This window comes from Microcaecilia unicolor, chromosome 1, assembly GCF_901765095.1.
Source record: "Microcaecilia unicolor chromosome 1, aMicUni1.1, whole genome shotgun sequence".
In the NCBI taxonomy this organism is placed as follows: domain Eukaryota; kingdom Metazoa; phylum Chordata; class Amphibia; order Gymnophiona; family Siphonopidae; genus Microcaecilia; species Microcaecilia unicolor.
The window spans coordinates 387,437,210-387,458,333 of NC_044031.1; the positions used below are offsets into that span (position 1 = coordinate 387,437,210).

The window sequence follows — 21,124 nt, forward strand, 5'->3', positions numbered from 1 at the left end:
ACCCTCAAAAACACAGCAGGGGCCCCATGAAGTCCAAAGGGTAAAAAAAAGCGGTCTTTTCACCTGACTCTTCTTCCACGGGATTTGCCAATATCCTTTTGTGAGATCTATGGTCGATAAATAATGGGCCCTCCTAGCTGTTCTATCAGATCATGCACCCGGGACATTGGGTAAGCATCAAAGCAAGTCACACTATTGACCCCTCTAAAGTCAGAACAGAACTGGGTACTTCCGTTGGGCTTAGGAACTAATACAGTGGGGCTAGCCCACTCGCTGGTGGACTCTTTGATTATCCACAATTGTAACAACTCTAGTACCTCCCGCTGTGCTTCTTCCTTTCTGGCCTGGGGCAAGCAATACAACTTCTGCCTTATTATCTTGCCAGGTTGGGTTATTATACGATGGGTCCCAACCTTCTGTATGACCCAACAATGGGGAAAACACATCCTGGAATCTGTGAACTAAAGCCTGCAACTGCACCTTCTGTGATGGCTGGAGTGATTCTCTGATCTTAACCGGATGATCCTCCCTTACCTTCCCTGGATCCAGTCCCAAATCCTCACCTTTCACTATTAACCCTTCCCTCTCTACCCAGGGTTTTAATAGGTTAACATAGTATACCTGAGTTCTGCCCCGGCCCTGGTTAACCTCATACCCACTCCTACCCTAGTTGAGATAATATTTAACCATCTCTCTGACCTCATGTGCATCTTTCTTTAAATTAGTCACCTTTCTTTCTAACTCCTCTTACTCTATTACCTATCTATGGGTCCCTTTTACTAAGCCGCATAGGCGCGTCAATTTGGAGTTACCACCCGGCTACCGCGTGGCCCAGGTGGTAATTTAGTTTAAGTGCGCAGGAAAATAATTTTTATTTTCCTGTGCGAAGAAACCAGGTGGTAATCGTCATTCTATGCACCTAGACAATTATTGCACAGTAACCATGTGAGATCTTACTGCTAAGTCAATGGGTGGCAGTAAGGTCTCAGACCCAAAATGGAAGCACACCAATTTTTATTTGCCGCAAGTCCATTTTTGGCAAAAATGTTAAAAAGGCCTTTTTTACAGGTGCGCTGAAAGCAAATGCTACATACCTGTAGAAGGTATTCTCCGAGGACAGCAGGCTGATTGTTCTCACTGATGGGTGACGTCCACGGCAGCCCCTCCAATCGGAACACTTCCTAGCAAAGTCCTTTGCTAGTCCTCGCGCGCCGATGCGGCCGTCTTCCCGCCCGAACCGGCTCGTGCCAGCCAGTCTCATATGTAGCAAGACAAAGAGAAGGGAAGACACAACTCCAAAGGGGAGGCGGGCGGGTTTGTGAGAACAATTAGCCTGCTGTCCTCGGAGAATACCTTCTACAGGTATGTAGCATTCGCTTTCTCCGAGGACAAGCAGGCTGCTTGTTCTCACTGATGGGGTATCCCTAGCCCCCAGGCTCACTCAAAACAACAACCATGGTCAATTGGGCCTCGCAACGGCGAGGACATAACTGAGATTGACCTAAAAAATTTACCAACTAACTGAGAGTGCAGCCTGGAACAGAACAAACATGGGCCTAGGGGGGTGGAGTTGGATTCTAAACCCCGAACAGATTCTGAAGCACTGACTGCCCGAACCGACTGTCACGTCGGGTATCCTGCTGCAGGCAGTAATGAGATGTGAATGTGTGGACAGATGACCACGTCGCAGCTTTGCAAATCTCTTCAATAGTGGCTGACTTCAAGTGGGCTACCGACGCTGCCATGGCTCTAACATTATGAGCCGTGACATGACCCTCAAGAGCCAGCCCAGCCTGGGCGTAAGTGAAGGAAATGCAATCTGCTAGCCAATTGGATATGGTGCGTTTTCCCACAGCCACTCCCCTCCTGTTGGGATCAAAAGAAACAAACAATTGGGCGGACTGTCTGTTGGGCTGTGTCCGCTCCAGATAGAAGGCCAATGCTCTCTTGCAGTCCAATGTGTGCAGCTGACGTTCAGCAGGGCAGGAATGAGGACGGGGAAAGAATGTTGGCAAGACAATTGACTGGTTCAGATGGAACTCCGACACAACCTTTGGCAAGAACTTAGGGTGAGTGCGGAGGACTACTCTGTTATGATGAAATTTGGTGTAAGTGGCCTGGGCTACCAGGGCCTGAAGCTCACTGACTCTACGAGCTGAAGTAACTGCCACCAAGAAAATGACCTTCCAGGTCAAGTACTTCAGATGGCAGGAATTCAGTGGCTCAAAAGGAGGTTTCCTAAGCTGGGTGAGAACGACATTGAGATCCCATGACACTGTAGGAGGCTTGACAGGGGGCTTTGACAAAAGCAAACCTCTCATGAAGCGAACAACTAAAGGCTGTGGAGGTGCTTATGTGTTTTGTAACACTATCTGGATTTCTAATAAAAAAAAAAAAAAAGAGCGAGAACACATAAGACAATTTCAAGAGTGAATTAATTTGATATCCTTCCAGAATTTCAAAGATGAAAATGCAGTTTGACAATTAAACTATTGTAAAGTTAGCAACTTATATGTTCTTTAAATCTTCCAATTAAAGTCATAAATAGATAATAAACTCCATTAACAATTATAATGGTTTATTTTATTATGTTATTTTCACATTCTATGTTTGATATTCTGCAACTGAAAATTATAATTGTTGAAAGATAACTGGTTAGAGTGAAAAACAATTTTTAACTTGTGGCATGGAGAAGACCCACTGAGATATTCCCTTCCTGGCTTCCGTGATGAACAGGGTTCCTGTTTCAGCATGTAGGGATACAAATGTATGTGGAAAAATTATGAGCAGAGTTTTCAAAATGAAAACCTTGCATGCACTTTGCCTCCCCTGAACGCTCTCTGTTCCATTCTGCCTATTTTTTTGTTCTGGCAGATAAAAGTACAAATATATATAACACTCTTGCTTTTATCTGCTGTTGGGGGAAGGGGGGAAGTTATTAACCCAGGCTGCTGTTAAGAAGGGTTATTTTACAAGTCGTGCTATTTTAGTGAAGGATCCCATTTTATGCAATGAGATCCTGTGCTAAGATAGTAATAATTGTGGTATAATAACCTGTCTTAACAGTAGCTCAGATTAACTTTCCCCCTATGTGCATGTGTGGGGGATACATTTCAAAGGGAGGTTTTCTACAGATAAACCCATTTACCTGTAGAAACTACTTTGATAATTGTCTCTACTGTATATAATTTTTTCATAGTTTTTGAAAAGGCCTCAATGTAATAGAAGCTTATCATCATTGCTAAATAAAAACTGAGGTCCCCTACTATCCTATTCTCCCACTCAAAAGACGTGCATCATTTAATACTTATATACCATATTTCTATTAATGGTTGAATAAAAACTGCTTTCTTCTGAGGGGTGAGGGGTGGGGGGAGTGGAATGCTAATACAAATGCCATTGAAAGTACATTTCAGAAGCCTAAGTACATGAATGCAGCACAGGCATTCTGTATCTAAACAAAGGTTGAAAAGTGGGAGAGCCTGGTCATCCATCTACCTTTCCCATGCTACCTGAGAGACTGCAAGAGGTTGCTGTGACATATAAATCAAACTAGCACCGGTAAATTAAGAAGACAGAAATGTTTGGAGAGGTAAGGTAATGTGCATGCAGGACCATCCTGAGAGCTGTGCAGGCAGTGTGGCTGAACAAGGCACCAGGGAGATGGGGGAACAAAAATCGCTCTTCATCTATTGTTTTCCCTGTGGCAGGGTCCTGGTTGTTTTAGTGGTTTCAGTTTGCTCTCAGGAAGCTTGCAAAAGCTATCAAAATGTTTCTTCCTCAGGCAGTGCATTCCATTATTTGCTCCTTTCCTTCTACTCTAAGAGTTTCCCAAGAAGAAAGTACCAGTGAAGAACTGCACCCAAGAAGGGAAATAAGGTAACCATGGCAACAAAAATAAATTCAATGGGTCAGTGGGTACCCCAACATGTTATGTTTACATTCTTTAGAGAAAGTTTGCTTTTAACAAAAGAACAGGCATATTGTGTTTCTTTTCAAACATATCAAACACATTGAAAACACAAGCCAATTAGGTTTTAGTGCTGTAAAATCTCAGGTGTGTCTGTTTGTTCTACAACACAAATAAAATGCAGCACCAATGTAGAATTCTTTTGTTTTACTCTTTCGCATCTCCAATACCTCCAGCAGTTATTGCAAATGTGGCTTCATTTTCAGGCATTTCAGGGCTTGAGAGAAGAAAGCAAAAATATCAGTTAACACTACTCCCACTATTTCACATTTCAAAAGGCAGACAACCCCAGATTATCTAGGCAAATGCATTCTGAGGCGGACAGTTGTGTGTTTCATTTGGAAAAAGCACATCTTTGAAAATAATGTACTGAAAATGATGCAAAAAACAAAGGACTAAACAACTGTATCCATGTATCAGTTTTCACAGCATAGGTCAGGATTCTTAAATTCTATATCCAAACCACAGCTGCACATGTTGTGTTCCTTCTGGAGTCTCAGATGTGATCATAATTCTGTGTGTTTTGTTATTTGGTTTAAAGTATGTGAACACTGATGCCTTTTATATGCATTTACCGCATACTACTAAGAATGCTGGCTTAGAGGAGGAAGAAAGCACTATGTCTTCCAGAGGGATTACATACCCATCTTATTTTCTTTTTTTCTAAAAGATTATCATAATTTTTCAAAGGGTTTAGGCTCAAAGATTGGCTTTTTTGAAAATGTAGTAGGGCTGAGTGCCTAAATTTATGCTTAGATTTGTTATTTTATTTTGATTTAGCTTACATCTTTTTCAGTAGTAGCTCAAGGTGAGTTACATTCAAATACATTAGATTTTCCCTGTCCCTGAAGTGTTTACAGTCTAATTTTGAACCTAAGGCAATGCAGGGGTTCAGAGTGACTTGCCCAAGATTACAAGAGCAGCAGCAAGATTTGATCTCAGCAACTATTTAGGCACCCAAAAAGCAGGCAGCATTGGGCAGATTTAGGGCAGGGAAAAAGTTAGGAGCTTAGCACAGATTTTGAGCTCAGGGCACCTAAATTAGGCTTCTAAATTTTGGCAAACATATTGCCCAGGAATCTATATATCACACCAAGATTTCTGTGCGGAAATCGAAGCATATTCCATATCAAAGCACATAATTTAGTTAACAAGTTAATCAGCGCTGATAATTGGATGTTAACCAATTATCAGCACTAATTGGCATTAATTAGAATTTACACTCATTACTTGCTAAGTGTATTCTGTAACACTAGTAAGAAATGCCCGTTTCGTGGAAAAATGAAACGGGCGCTAGCAGGGTAATCCCCCCCCCTGTCCTCTCTCCCTCCCTCCCTCGTTCCAGACCCCCCCTCCGTGGCTCCCTTCCGAGTTCCAGACCTCTCCTCTCCCTCCGTCTGTGAGGCGGTTGTGAGTTTGTGTGAGTAAAGTTCGGAGCGCTCTCCCAGCAGCTGTCACTGTGGAAGTCGTGCGTTGTGTGTTCCCCGGCCCGCTCTCTGCGTCATCGCGTGTTGACACGAGGGCGGAGGTACACTGACTGGAGGCCCGCCCCCGCCCTCTACGTCATCGCGTTTTGATGCGAGGGCGGAGCTACAGTGACTGCAGCCTGCAGGCCAAACCGGATATCTCGGGCGCCTCAAGTTTCTGGCTTGAGGCTTCAATGGAACGTTGGAGGTGCCTTTTATATATATAGATGGTGCATGTAAATATAAGTCACGTGGAGGGGCATAATCTATAAGGGTGCCTATCTCTAAGGACGGCCCCATAAAGAGGCTTCCCCGACTGTATTATCGAAACAAGATGGGCGGCCATCTTTCGTTTCGATAATACGGTCGGGGACGCCCAAATCCCAACATTTGGGTCGACCTTAGAGATGGCCAGCATTGGTTTTCGCCAATAATGAATACCGAGGCCGGCCATCTCAAAACCGGCCAAATCCAAGCCACTTGGTTGTGGGAGGAGCCAGCATTTGTAGTGCACTAGTCCCCCTCACATGCCAGGACACCAGCCGGGCACCCTAGAGGGCACTGCAGTGGACTTCATTAATTGCTCCCAGGTACATAACTCCCTTCCCTTGGGTGCTGAGCCCCCTAAATCCCCCCCAAAACCCACTCCCCACAACTGTACACCACTACCATAGCTCTTATGGGTGAAGGGGGCACCTGTGGGTACAGTGGGTTTTGGGTGGGTCTTGAAGGGCTCCCATTTACCACTACAAGTGTAACAGGTAGGGGGGGATGGGCCTGGGTCCGCTTACCTGAAGTGCACTGCACTCACTAAAACTGCTCCAGGGACCTGCATACTGCTGTCATGGAGCTGGGTATGACATTTCAGGCTGGCATAGAGGCTGGCAAAAAATGTTTTTAATTTTTTTTTAGGGTGGGAGGTTGTTGGTGACCACTGGGGGAGTACAGGGAGGTGATCCCCGATTCCCTCCAGTGGTCATCTGGTCATTTTGGACACCTTTTTGAGGCTTGGTCCTGAAAATAAATGGACCAAGGTAAGTCGGCCAAATGCTCGTCAGGGCTGGCCTTCTTTTTTCCATTATCGGCCGAGGACGGCGATCTCTTAACCACGGCCCTGTCCCGCCTTCGGTACACTGCCGACACGCACCCTTGAACTTTGGCCGGCCCCGCGATGGAAAGCAGTTGAAGCCGGCCAAAATTGGATTTCGATTACGCCGATTTGGCTGGCCCTGAGAGAAGGACGGCCATCTCCCGATTTGTGTCAGAAGATGGCTGCCCTTCTCCTTCGAAAATAAGCAGGATAGTTGAAAAGTGGGTGTGGTTATGGGCAGGTCATGGGCATTTCTAAAATCTATGTGCGTTGTTATAGAATACACCCAGTTCGTGCCTAATTTAGGTGTCAGGATTTACACTAGGATTTACTTGGTGTAATTGACCACGACTAAATTTAGTCACGTGGACCAGCACTCAGCATATTCTATAAACTGCATGGAAATTTAGGCGTATTCTATAAAGTACACTAAAATTAAAGTGTACTTTATAGAATACATCTAAGTGAATCTCATTTTGGCACTAAATTATTAGACGTGACATTTATTTATTTATTACATTTGTACCCCGTGCTTTCCCACACAATGCAGGCTCAATGCGGCTTACATAGTAATTTGAAATACAAAGTCATATAATAGAAATTTCAAAACATTATAAGTTGAGCTTGATAATGTATGATTAGGATAAGAGAGGGTAGACAGGATAGGATAGTATAATTTGGGAGAAAAGGGGTAAGGAGGGATAAAATAAAGGGGAGATGGAGAAGAGAAGGATGGAATGAGTAGAGGGGAAATGGGGAGGTGAGGTAAATAAAACCAATGATGAGGTCATCATCTGAGTCAGAACAGAATTGGGAGTGGAGGTTGGTGAGATTAAGTTGGGACATTAGGATAGGCTTGCTTAAAGAGATGAGCTTTCAGCATTTTTCTAAAGGGCAAATAGTCGTTAATTAATCGGATTGGTCTGGGTACAGCATTCCAAAGCTGGCTGCCCAAAAAGGAGAAACTGGATACGTAGTAGGTCTAGTATTTAATTCTTCTACAATTGGGAAGGTGTAGGTTGAGATAAGTTCGTGAAGAAATAGAACTGTTTCTGGCAGGGAGGTTGATCAAATCACTCATGTAGCCAGGGGATTCACCGTGTATGATCTTGTGGGTCATTGTGTTGATCTTGAAATTTATTCTTTCTTTGATGGGGAGCCAGTGAAGCTTTGCTCGAAGAGGTGATGCACTTTCGAATTTTGATTTGCCAAAAATAAGTCTGGCTGCCGTGTTTTAGGCAGTTTGGAGTCTCTTCAGTATTTGGGTTTTGCATCCTAAAAAAACACTATTGCAGTAGTCAGCGTGGGTAATAACAGTGGACTGTATCAGGTTCCGGAAACTGTTGAATGGGAGATATGGATTCACTCGTTTCAATATCCACATCATTTTCTTTGTGGTGAATTTGGCGTGGTTATTGAAAGATAAATGGCTGTCTACCTTTACTCCAAGTATCTTTAAGTTGTCGGATATGGAGAGTTTGACATCAGGGGTGTTGAGAGTAGTCGGGAGGTAAGGGGAGTATTGGGAAGAGAGAACCAGGCACTGCATTTTTTTCTTTATTTAATTTCATTTTAAAAGCATTAGCCCAAGAGGTTAGAGTGGTAATGGCAGTATTGATTTTGTCGTGGTTTTCGGATAGATTGGATTTAAAGGGGATATATATGGTGACGTCGTCAGCGTATATGAAAGGATTTAGGCCATGTTTGGTTAGTAGTCTGGCCAAGGGGATCATCATAAGGTTGAAAAGTATCGGGGAGAGTGGAGATCCCTGTGGTACCCCACATTCTGATGACCATGGGGATGATAGATTTGTAGTTCCTTTGACTTGGTAGGATCTAGTGGTAATTAAGTTATTAAGGTTGATAATGTTTCCACCGATCCCAAGTTTGTCCAAGAGTTTGGTAAGGATGGAATGGTCAACCATGTCAAAAGCGCTAGATAAATCAAATTGTAAGAGGATGATGTTGTATCCGTTTGCTATTTTAAGTTTCAATTTAGATATTAAGGTTAGAAGAACTGTTTCAGTGCTGTAGGTAGGACGGAAGCCTGATTGGGACTCATGAAGGATGCAGAATTTCTGGATATATGCATTAAGTTGCGAGGTCACTCTCCTGCTTATAATCGAAAAAGAAAAACGCCTATATTTCGACCCAAATCGGGAGATGGGCGTTTTTCTCGCAAAGGCGCCCAAATTGGTATAATCGAAAGCCGATTTTGGGCGTTTCCAACTGCACTCCGTCGCGGAAATGAATAAAGTTGATGGGGGCGTGTTGGAGGCGGGACTGGGGCATGGTTATCAGCTGAGATGGGCGTCTTTAGCTGATAATCGAAAAAAAAAAGGCGTTTTGACGCGATTTTGGGTCACTTTTTTTGGACCCTTTTTTTTTTACGAACAAGTCCCAAAAAAGTGCCCCAACTGCCCAGATGACCACTGGAGGGAATCGGGGATGACCTCCCCGGACTCCCCCAGTGGTCACTAACCCCCTCCCACCAAAAAAAACCCCACTTTAAAAACCTTTTTTCCAGCCTGTATGCCAGCCTCAAATGCTGTACCCACCTCCATGACAGCAGAATGTGTTCGATCCTGTCACAGCCTTTCCCTGGGTCAGATGTGGCTCTCGGGTGCAGTACAGGGTCACATCAGCATTGCATTGTGGTGGGTGTAGGGTATTGGGCTCCGTGATTTCATTAGCTTGTGTTACAGTCTCACGATGTTGGTAGTTGGTAGGCTCTTCTCCCATGGTGCTTTTCCCCCTGCCTACTGGGTCAGAGTGTGCCCTGTTGTAGTCCATGCGGTAGTGGCTATTTTTGTAAGCCAGTTTTAGTTCCCTTTCCTGTGTTAGCCACGTTAGACAACTTAGTTCTTACCTTGAATGTGGCTGAAAGAGGGCATTGTACAGCATTCTGCCAGCTCTGACCTACTGCTAATCTCAGTACCAGGGAGACTCGTTGCCAGTGGGGCACAACCTCTGATCTGCAGTTAACTGTGAGTAAATGCGGTTATTCCAATAAAGGACGTTTTCGGAGAGATTAGTCTTCAGGTATCAACTGGTGTGCCAATGTTATACAGCAGCAACAAGTCCTAGAGGCCTGCGTGTATGCAGGTCCCTGGAGCACTTTTAGTGGGTACCGCAGTGCACTTCAGCCAGGTGGCCCCAGGCCCATCCCCCCCCCACCTGTAACACTTGTGCTGGTAAATGGGAGGCCTCCAAAACCCACTGTACCCACATGTAGGTGCCCCCTTCAACCCTAAGAGCTATGGTAGTATTGTACATTTGTGGGTAGTGGGTTTTGGGGGAGGGGGCTTGGGAGCTCAGCACCCGTGGTAAGGGAGCTATGCATGTGGGAGCTTTTTCTGAAGTCCACCGCACTGACCTAGAGTGCCCAGTTGGTGTCCTGGCATATCAGGGGGGCCAGTGTACTACCAATCCTGGCCCCTCCCACAACCAAATGGCTCGGATTAGGACGTTTTTGAGCTGGGCGTTTTTAGTTTCCATTATCGCTAAAAAAAAATAAACGCCCACCTCAAAAACGTCCATTTTTTCGAAAATACGGTTCGGCTCGCCCGTTCACGGACCCATTCTCGGAGATAAACGCCCATGGAGATAAGCGTTTGCGTTCGATTATGCCCCTCCACGTTTTCCAACAATTTGGTGATTAGAGGTATGGATGCAATTGGACGGTAATTGGTAATGTCATTCGCAGGTTTCTTTGTATTCTTTGGAATAGGTGGTGTTAGTAATATGTTACCATGCTTGGTGGGGAAAGAGCCTCTTTGAAGTAAAAAGTGGGAGATGAGATCAGTGATAAAGCATGAAGAGGCGCTTTTCAAAAGGTAGTTGGGACAGGGGTCGAGGTGGCATTGTGATATAGAGAGTTTTGATATGGTTATGATGACTTCTTCAGTAGTAAGGGGGGTAAATTAGTCCAGTAACGGTCAACAGGTGTTTCATCTATTCCAGGGTCTAGTACATCAAGGAAGGTGTCAACAGTGAAGTTATCTTTAGAGATTGAGTTACGAAGATTAACAACTTTTTCTCTGAAGTATTTTGCCAATTGATCTGCAGAAGGACGATTTAAAGGTGATGATGTCACTGGATCTGTGTTTAAGAATTTTTTTATAAGTTGAAATTGTTTCTTCATGTCTGTGCCAAACGTTGAGATTTTATGTGTATAATAGGCTCTTTTAGCATGTTTGATGGTGTATTTGTAGTTTCTTTGAGATTGTTTCCACGTAATAAAGGCAAGGTTATCTCTAGATTTGCTCCATGCTCTTTCCAGTTTCCTGGTTTGTGATTTTAAATTTCTCAGCAAGTTGTTAAACCACGGTGATGGGTTTCGTTTATGTGTAGTCATGGGTCGTAGTGGTGCAATTTCATCCAATATCGTTGTGTATCTATTATCCCAGATTGTAAGGAAGAGATCAGAGTTAGGTTGGGTTGACCAATTGTTTGCATAGATATTTTGCCAGAATTTGACATTATCAATCCGTCCTCTGGTAAGGATGGTGGTAGGGACATGAGATTTAGGCTGACCTTTTTTACGCCATTGCAAGGTGAAGGATGCTTTGTAGTGATCCAACTATGGAGTGGGATACCAATCAATATCAGATATGATGAAGTTTTGGTCGGAGGAAAATTTATGAGAAATGATATCAAGTGAATGGCCCTGATGTGAGTGGGTTGTGGCGGAGGTATGCTGAGGTCACATAGATAAAGAAGATCCATGCATTCTTGGGTATGGACAGACTTTGGATCCTCTAGGTGGAGGTTTATATCGCCTAAAATAATTATATTGGGGTTGTTGATGCATAAATTAGATATGAAATCCATGAAGGTAGATTGGTTATGGTTCCAGTTGCATGGAGGTCTATAAAATAGAATGCAAGTTAGAGAATCACATAATGTAGGGCTGGATAGTTTAAATGAGGCAATTTCTAGTTGAGGAGTGATGCATTCTGAAATGGTTTCAAGCAAAAACTTTGATCTATAAATTAACGCTATTCCTCCACCAATTTTCTCTTTTCTGGGCCAATGTACAATTTTGTAGCCAGGAGGGCATAGTTCAAGTATGATGGGGTCTATATAGTTACAGAACCAAGTTTCAGTGATGAAGAGCAAGTCAAGATTGTCAGATTTAATCCAGTCAGTTATAATTTCGGTTTTATTGACTGTTGATCTGGCATTGACGTAACCAATACGTATAGGTGAGTAAGGTTTAGTAGTATTTGATGATAGGGGAATATTTATGATCTGTCTTGTTTTTTGAGCTTTGGTTTTAATTAGTTTAGACATTTTCAATGTTGTAGGGTCTGTTGGATTTTCTTCTTCTAATGTAGCCAGGTAAGGCTGGGATGGATTTCTGTGGTTGAGATCATTTCGTGAAGATATGGTTGGTTTGTTGAATCTTTTAAAGTGGTGATGAACTGGTATGAAGTTGGTATCCGGAGGGAGGGCTTTTGAAGTTGAAAGGATAAGAGCAAGTGAATGGATAGTAATAAGAGTATTTAGGAAGAACATTTTGGCAGATGTCTTGGATATATGCTGTTGGCAGTGTTACTATAGGCAATAAATTGGTTATATAGACTCTAGTCCATTAGGCATCCAAGTTTGGGTGAAAAGAGAGGATAAATGTAGGCAGTTCATTTAGGGGTCTTTTCACTAAGCTATGGCAAAAAGTGGCCTTAGCATGCCCTTATGTGGGTCTTTCCCATGCGCTAAGGCCATTTTTACTGTAGCTGTAAAGTGACCAATTTTCTTTTGTTTGAATTAATAGCTACGTGCTAATGTTGCCATCAGCACATGCCCGTTTTAAAAAATAACCGTATGTATCCACTTACTGCCACCCATTTTGTAGGTGGTAAGGCCTCAATGGTATTCTTGCACTAACCAGTTATAATGGTAATGTAGATCTGCCAACTAGTCAGTGCTCATTCTCTGCCACCTCAAAACATTTTTTGAAATATTTTTTAGTGTGTGGTTAGCACGTGCACATTTTGGAATTACCAAAGGATGCCTCAGCGTGCCCAGTGATTCTCCATTTTTAGCTGTTAAGCACGCATTAGGGCCTAATGCAGCTTCGTAAAATGGTCCCTTAGGTATACAATGTAGGTGCTCAGCTTTTTTTGAATATTGGCCTTCTTGTTTTGGGGGCTAAGATTTATTTTACCAACTTTCCCTAATTAAATACATTAGCCATTTTCTTCTGTTAAACAGCATTTATTCACTCACCTTGAGATTTTACATCTTTTCCATGATTCTCCCAAAAGCAGTATAAAATGTTTTGTACATTTTTGGGATCTTGCCGGGTATTTGTGACCTGGATTGGCCTCTGTTGGAAACAGGATGCTGGGCTCGATGGACCTTTGTTCTTTCCCAGTATGGCAATACTTATGTACTCTCTTTTTTCTATCTGTTTTTACCACATTGTATGCTCCACAAGTGCAGAACTGACTCTTACATGTTTCTATACCTAGCTATGCATATCTTGTATTTCGGTATAAGCCCAGGTAAAAGAACACTATGATTTGATTTTATAACAGGACACCTATGTGTGAAGTCCACAAAGGTGCCTATTTAAACCTAATTTCTAAAAGCAACTTAGGCAGCAAAGTACCTATATGAAATACACATCCAGAACCAGCCCCAATAATGTGCAAGTCAACATACACATTTACACCTGCTCCAAAGTGAGTGTAAATATGTGCATGTACTCATTTATGTTATGAGCTGCAACTCCATCCCTGCTCTGTCCAAACAATGCTCCTGGGAAAGTCTTTGAGATGCGCATATAGGCTGTTTTGACACTATAGGCCTGATATGAGACCACCTGGCTAACTTCCTTGGTCGGCACTAAGCCCATATATTTAATGCTGGGCTGTGTCTGGTGACTGGCATTGAATATCCACTTTATTTTTGGCCAGTTCAAACTCAACCGGAGAAGCTGATATTCAGCACTGTGCTGTTAAGTTTATGTTTCAACATTTTTTATTGAGAAACCAACCAGTTAGACATGTCAACAATCTCTATATGCTGTGACTTAAGTAAGCATCATACAGAACAATACAGAGTAAGAAAATCCATCCTCAAGTTTTTAAGTTTCTCCCCTCCCCCCCATTAGTAAACCACCCCATTTACCCAAACTTATTCATCAAACTATTCAAGAGAACTAAATTATTGCCCACCTGATGGAGCATCAAGATTTACCCACCTTCCTAGAAAGAAGGATTTTTATGTCAACAATATTTTTGATGACTGATTAACCATCAGACTATAAATGTCTGATTAATTACAGCCCACTTAAAATGCAAGCATATTATTAAGCCACTGTATACCCAACCTCCACATGTCCAAAGGCTTCCCCCATTACCTTTTAAACCAATATAGCCCTCTTACCATAACCAAAAGACCCCCCTAATCTACTCCTTTATCAAATATCCAACACTAACCTCTCAAGAGTCCCTAACAAACCCTCCTTACCTCCCCCAGACCCGAATAACCCTATCTTCTTACACGGACTATAAAACATACCGGACATCTATTACTCCTAAAACCTCTATATCTTGTTCACTATTAAGCTACGACCCCGAGGACTGAGAGACTGCAAAAAAGGACCCCAGATCTGAAGAAATCTCTTCCTACGTCCCAAGGACCCCCTTGCCACCCTCGCCTCCCATGTGGCTAGAAGATGTATCTGATTCCTCCAATGCCAAAAATTAGGAGGATCCAATGATGTCCAGTACTGCAAAATCGTTTTCCGAGCCACTAAAATCAATTTATGACACAAGACACTAGCCTGTCTAGGCATGGGGCGGAATGCCCTAGGTTTATCCAACAAGAATTGAGCTTCTGATCCTTGGATCGTGCATCCCATCAATTGAATTAAATATCTTCTAACTTGGGCCCAAAAATTTCGCACCTTAAGGCAAGCCCACATAGCATGATAGAAGGAGTGAGGGCTCTGCCCACATTTGGAACATGCTGCACCTCCATGCCCACCCACATGTGCCAACTGAGCTTTAGTCATATATGCACGTAGTATCACCCTGTAACCACACTCCCTCAATCTTTCATCAGTTATAAAGGACGCAACGCCTCTCAATGAAACAGCCACATCCCAGTCCTCTAACAAGACTCCGATATCCCGTGTCCAACTATTTTTAATACTAGTAAGCGAATGCTACATACCTGTAGAAGGTATTCTCCGAGGACAGCAGGCTGATTGTTCTCACTGATGGGTGACGTCCACGGCAGCCCCTCCAATCGGAAACTTCACTAGCAAAGTCCTTTGCTAGCCCTCGCGCGCCCGCGCGCACCGCGCATGCGCGGCCGTCTTCCCGCCCGAAACCGGCTCGAGCCGGCCAGTCCAGTATGTAGCAAGACAATACACTTCAAGGGAAGACACAACTCCAACGGGGAGGCGGGCGGGTTTGTGAGAACAATCAGCCTGCTGTCCTCGGAGAATACCTTCTACAGGTATGTAGCATTCGCTTTCTCCGAGGACAAGCAGGCTGCTTGTTCTCACTGATGGGGTATCCCTAGCCCCCAGGCTCACTCAAAACAACAACATTGGTCAATTGGGCCTCACAACGGCGAGGACATAACTGAGATTGACCTAAAAAATTTACCAACTAACTGAGAGTGTAGCCTGGAACAGAACAAACAGGGCCCTCGGGGGGTGGAGTTGGATCCTAAAGCCCAAACAGGTTCTGAAGAACTGACTGCCCGAACCGACTGTCGCGTCGGGTATCCTGCTGCAGGCAGTAATGAGATGTGAATGTGTGGACAGATGACCACGTCGCAGCTTTGCAAATTTCTTCAATGGAGGCTGACTTCAAGTGGGCTACCGACGCAGCCATGGCTCTAACATTATGAGCCGTGACATGACCCTCAAGAGCCAGCCCCGCCTGGGCGTAAGTGAAGGAAATGCAATCTGCTAGCCAATTGGATATGGTGCGTTTCCCTACAGCCACTCCCCTCCTATTGGGGTCAAAAGAAACAAACAATTGGGCGGACTGTCTGGTGGGCTGTGTCCGCTCCAGGTAGAAGGCCAATGCTCTCTTGCAGTCCAATGTGTGCAGCTGACGTTCAGCAGGGCAGGAATGAGGACGGGGAAAGAATGTTGGCAAGACAATTGACTGGTTCAGATGGAACTCCGACACGACCTTTGGCAGAAACTTAGGGTGAGTGCGGAGGACTACTCTGTTGTGAAGAAATTTGGTGTAAGGGGCCTGGGCTACCAGGGCCTGAAGCTCACTGACTCTACGAGCTGAAGTAACTGCCACCAAGAAAAAGACCTTCCAGGTCAAGTACTTCAGATGGCAGGAATTCAGTGGCTCAAAAGGAGGTTTCATCAGCTGGGTGAGAACGACATTGAGATCCCATGACACTGTAGGAGGCTTGACAGGGGGCTTTGACAAAAGCAAACCTCTCATGAAGCGAACAACTAAAGGCTGTCCTGAGATCGGCTTACCTTCCACTTGGTAATGGTATGCACTGATTGCACTAAGGTGAACCCTTACGGAGTTGGTCTTCAGACCAGACTCAGACAAGTGCAGAAGGTATTCAAGCAGGGTCTGTGTAGGACAAGAGCGAGGGTCTAGGGCCTTGCTGTCACACCAGACGGCAAACCTCCTCCAATGAAAGAAATAACTTCTCTTAGTGGAGTCTTTCCTGGAAGCAAGCAAGATGCGGGAGACACCCTCTGGCAGACCCAAAGAGGCAAAGTCTACGCCCTCAACATCCAGGCCGTGAGAGCCAGGGACTGGAGGTTGGGATGCAGAAGAGCCCCGTCGTCCTGCGTGATGAGGGTCGGAAAACACTCCAATCTCCACGGTTCTTCGGAGGATAACTCCAGAAGAAGAGGGAACCAGATCTGACGCGGCCAAAAGGGAGCAATCAGAATCATGGTGCCTCGGTCTTGCTTGAGTTTCAACAAAGTCTTCCCCACCAGAGGTATGGGAGGATAAGCATACAGCAGACCTTCCCCCCAATCCAGGAGGAAGGCATCCGACGCCAGTCTGCCGTGGGCCTGAAGCCTGGAACAGAACTGAGGGACCTTGTGGTTCACTTGAGATGCGAAGAGATCCACCAGGGGGGTGCCCCACGCCTGAAAGATCCGTCGCACCACACGGGAATTGAGCGACCACTCGTGAGGTTGCATAATCCTGCTCAACCTGTCGGCCAGACTGTTGTTTACGCCTGCCAGATATGTGGCTTGGAGCACCATGCCCTGACGGCGAGCCCAGAGCCACATGCTGACGGCTTCCTGACACAGGGGGCGAGATCCGGTGCCCCCCTGCTTGTTGACATAGTACATGGCAACCTGATTGTCTGTCTGAATTTGGATAATTTGGTGGGACAGCCGATCTCTGAAAGCCTTCAGAGCGTTCCAGATCGCTCGCAACTCCAGAAGATTGATCTGTAGATCGCGTTCTCGGAGGGACCAACTTCCTTGGGTGTGAAGCCCATCGACATGAGCTCCCCACCCCAGGAGAGACGCATCCGTGGTCAGCACTTTTTGTGGCTGAGGAATTTGGAAGGGACGTCCCAGAGTCAAATTGGAGCAAATCGTCCACCAAAACAGGGATTCGAGAAAACTCGTGGACAGGTGGATCACGTCCTCTAGACCCCCAGCGGCCTGATACCACTGGGAGGCTAGGGTCCATTGAGCAGATCTCATGTGAAGGCGGGCCATGGGAGTCACATGAACTGTGGAGGCCATGTGGCCCAGCAATCTCAACATCTGCCGAGCTGTGATCTGCTGGGACGCTCGCACCCGCGAGGCGAGGGACAACAAGTTGTTGGCTCTCGTCTCTGGGAGATAGGCGCGAGCCGTCCGAGAATCCAGCAGGGCTCCGATGAATTCGAGTTTCTGCACTGGGAGAAGATGGGACTTTGGGTAATTTATCACAAACCCCAGTAGCTCCAGGAGGCGAATAGTCATCTGCATGGACTGCAGGGCTCCTGCCTCGGATGTGTTCTTCACCAGCCAATCGTCGAGATATGGGAACACGTGCACCCCCAGCCTGCGAAGCGCCGCTGCTACCACAGCTAGGCACTTTGTGAACACCCTGGGCGCAGAGGCGAGCCCAAAGGGTAGCACACAGTACTGGAAGTGGCGTGTGCCCAGCTGAAATCGCAGATACTGTCTGTGAGCTGGCAGTATCGGGATGTGTGTATAGGCATCCTTCAAGTCCAGAGAGCATAGCCAATCGTTTTGCTGAATCATGGGGAGAAGGGTGCCCAGGGAAAGCATCCTGAACTTTTCTTTTACGAGATATTTGTTCAGGGCCCTTAGGTCTAGGATGGGACGCATCCCCCCTGTTTTCTTTTCCACAAGGAAGTACCTGGAATAGAATCCCAGCCCTTCTTGCCCGGATGGCACGGGCTCGACCGCATTGGCGCTGAGAAGGGCGGAGAGTTCCTCTGCAAGTACCTGCTTGTGCTGGAAGCTGTAAGACTGAGCTCCCGGTGGACAATTTGGAGGTTTTGAGGCCAAATTGAGGGTGTATCCTTGCCGGACTATTTGGAGAACCCACTGGTCGGAGGTTATGAGAGGCCACCTTTGGTGAAAAGCTTTCAACCTCCCTCCGACTGGCAGGTCGCCCGGCACTGACACTTGGATGTCGGCTATGCTCTGCTGGAGCCAGTCAAAAGCTCGCCCCTTGCTTTTGCTGGGGAGCCGCGGGGCCTTGCTGAGTCGCACGCTGCTGACGAGAGCGAGCGCGCTGGGGCTTAGCCTGGGCCGCAGGCTGTCGGGAAGGAGGATTGTACCTACGCTTGCCAGAAGTATAGGGAACAGTCTTCCTTCCCCGGAAAAATCGTCTACCTGTAGAGGTAGAAGCTGAAGGCTGCCGGCGGGCGAATTTGTCGAATGCGGTGTCCCGCTGGTGGAGAGACTCTACCACCTGTTCGACTTTTTCGCCAAAAATGTTGTCCGCCCGGCAAGGCGAGTCCGCAATCCGCTGCTGGAGTCTATTCTCCAGGTCGGCGGCACGCAGCCATGAGAGCCTGCGCATCACCACACCTTGAGCAGCGGCCCTGGACGCAACATCAAAAGTGTCATACACTCCTCTGGCCAGGAATTTTCTGCACGCCTTCAGCTGCCTGACCACCTCCTGAAAAGGCTTGGCTTGCTCAGGGGGAAGAGCATCAACCAAGCCCGCCAACTGCCGCACATTATTCCGCATGTGTATGCTCGTGTAGAGCTGGTAAGACTGAATCTTGGCCACGAGCATAGAGGAATGGTAGGCCTTCCTCCCAAAGGAGTCTAAGGTTCTAGAGTCTTTGCCCGGGGGCGCCGAAGCATGCTCCCTAGAACTCTTAGCCTTCTTTAGGGCCAGATCCACAACTCCAGAGTCGTGAGGCAACTGGGTGCGCATCAGCTCTGGGTCCCCATGGATCCGGTACTGGGACTCGATCTTCTTGGGGATGTGGGGATTACTTAGTGGCTTGGTCCAGTTCGCAAGCAATGTTTTTTCAGGACATGGTGCAAGGGAACAGTGGACGCTTCCTTAGGTGGAGAAGGATAGTCCAGGAGCTCAAACATTTCAGCCCTGGGCTCGTCCTCCACAACCACCGGGAAGGGGATGGCCGTAGACATCTCCCGGACAAAGGAAGCAAAAGACAGACTCTCGGGAGGAGAAAGCTGTCTCTCAGGAGAGGGAGTGGGATCAGAAGGAAGACCCTCAGACTCCTCGTCAGAGAAATATCTGGGATCTTCTTCTTCTTCCCACGAGGCCTCACCCTCGGTGTCAGACACAAGTTCACGGACCTGCGTCTGCAACCGGGCCCGGCTCGACTCCGTGGAGCCACGTCCACGATGGGGGCGTCGAGAGGTAGACTCCCTCGCCCGCATCGGCGAAGCTCCCTCCGCCGACGTAGTCGGGGAGCCCTCCTGGGAGGTGGCCGCAGTCGGCACCGCACGCGGTACCGACGTCGGGGACCTCACCCCGGGCGATGGGCCAGCCGGCGCCACGCTCGACGGTACCGGAGGCGCAAGCACCGCCGGTACCGGAGGGGTAGGGTGCAACAGCTCCCCCAGAATCTCTGGGAGAACGGCCCGGAGGCTCTCGTTCAGAGCGGCTGCAGAGAAAGGCATGGAGGTCGATGCAGGCGTCGACGTCAGTACCTGTTCCGGGCGTGGAGGCTGTTCCGGGCTGTCCAGAGCGGAGCGCATCGACACCTCCTGAACAGAGGGTGAGCGGTCCTCTCGGTGCCGATGCCTGCTGGGTGCCGACTCCCTCGGCGACCCAGAGCTCTCGGTGCCGACGCGGGGAGGGGACCGGTGTCGATGCTTCTTCGATTTCTTCCGAAGCATGTCACCGGAGCTCCCCGGCACCGACGAGGAGGACGTCGAATCCACCCGTCGCTTCCTCGGGGCCGAGACCGAAGAGGGTCGATCTCGGGGGGGCTGTACCGCAGGAGCCCTCAGGGTAGGAGGAGACCCACCCGAGGGCTCACCGCCACCAGCAGGGGAATGGACAGCCCTCACCTGCACTCCACCCGATGCACCACCGTCCGACGACATCAGCAGACGAGGTCCTGGTACCACCGACGTCGATGCAGCTATCCGATGTCTCGGCGCCGATGCAGAGGCCCGATGCCTCGATGCACTCGATGCCGGGGCGGCCGAGGAAGATGGTCTGGACGCTGACGACGTCGATGCACTCGAAGATCCCGGTGCCGATGCCGACGAAGAGCCCGAGAACAACACGTTCCACTGAGCTAGTCTCGCTACCTGAGTCCGCCTTTGAAGCAGGGAACACAGACTGCAGTTCTGAGGGCGGTGCTCGGCCCCCAGACACTGAAGACACGACGAGTGTCGATCAGTGAGCGAGATAACCCGGGCGCACTGGGTGCACTTCTTGAAGCCGCTGGAAGGCTTCGATGTCATGGGTGGAAAAATCACGCCGGCGAAATCAAAAGCCGAAATGGCGAAAATTGAAGCACCAAAATTTAGAGGGAGAAAAATCTCGACCGAGGCCGAAAAGAGGCCTACCCCGACGACGAAAGAAAACTTACCGGGGCAAAAAGCTGGAAGTACGGGGAGGATTGACACGAAACCCGGTGGAGGGTTTCCGGAGCACTTCCCGACTTTAGAAAAGCTTTTCCGAAGAAAAAAACACGCTCAAAAAACAATTTGGACGCGCGAGGTCAACTTTCCGGGGCCCGACACGGCGAAATACGACCGTACCGAGTGCGGACAAAAGAAGACTGGCCGGCTCGAGCCGGTTTCGGGCGGGAAGACGGCCGCGCATGCGCGGTGCGCGCGGGCGCGCGAGGGCTAGCAAAGGACTTTGCTAGTGAAGTTTCCGATTGGAGGGGCTGCCGTGGACGTCACCCATCAGTGAGAACAAGCAGCCTGCTTGTCCTCGGAGAATAATCTTTACCTGGTGACCTCCTAATCAGCGATCTATGGAGTCCTGAAACTGTAAGCTCATTATTTAACGTGTCTTGAAAAAATTCACAAACCCGGGCCCCTAGATGAAACCCCAGCCGGGATCCCTCTAGGGAGGCTATATAATGTTTAATCTGAGCATAGGCAAATCTATTCCCCCAAGACTCCCCCACCCGAGTCTGCAACTCCGCATACGA

General features: G+C 47.2%; 1 protein-coding gene across 1 annotated transcript in view; it reads right to left on the reverse strand.

Annotated features, from left to right (window-relative positions):
- Nucleotides 1-3,971: 3,971 nt before the first annotated feature.
- DMC1 (DNA meiotic recombinase 1) overlaps nt 3,972-21,124 on the reverse strand; it is a 506,546-nt gene continuing 489,393 nt past the window's right edge. The window contains exon 14 of the mRNA XM_030210749.1: nt 3,972-4,187. Within this exon, the coding sequence (XP_030066609.1) occupies nt 4,118-4,187 (70 nt within the window). The 3' untranslated portion in view covers nt 3,972-4,117. The remainder of the gene's footprint in view (nt 4,188-21,124) is intronic.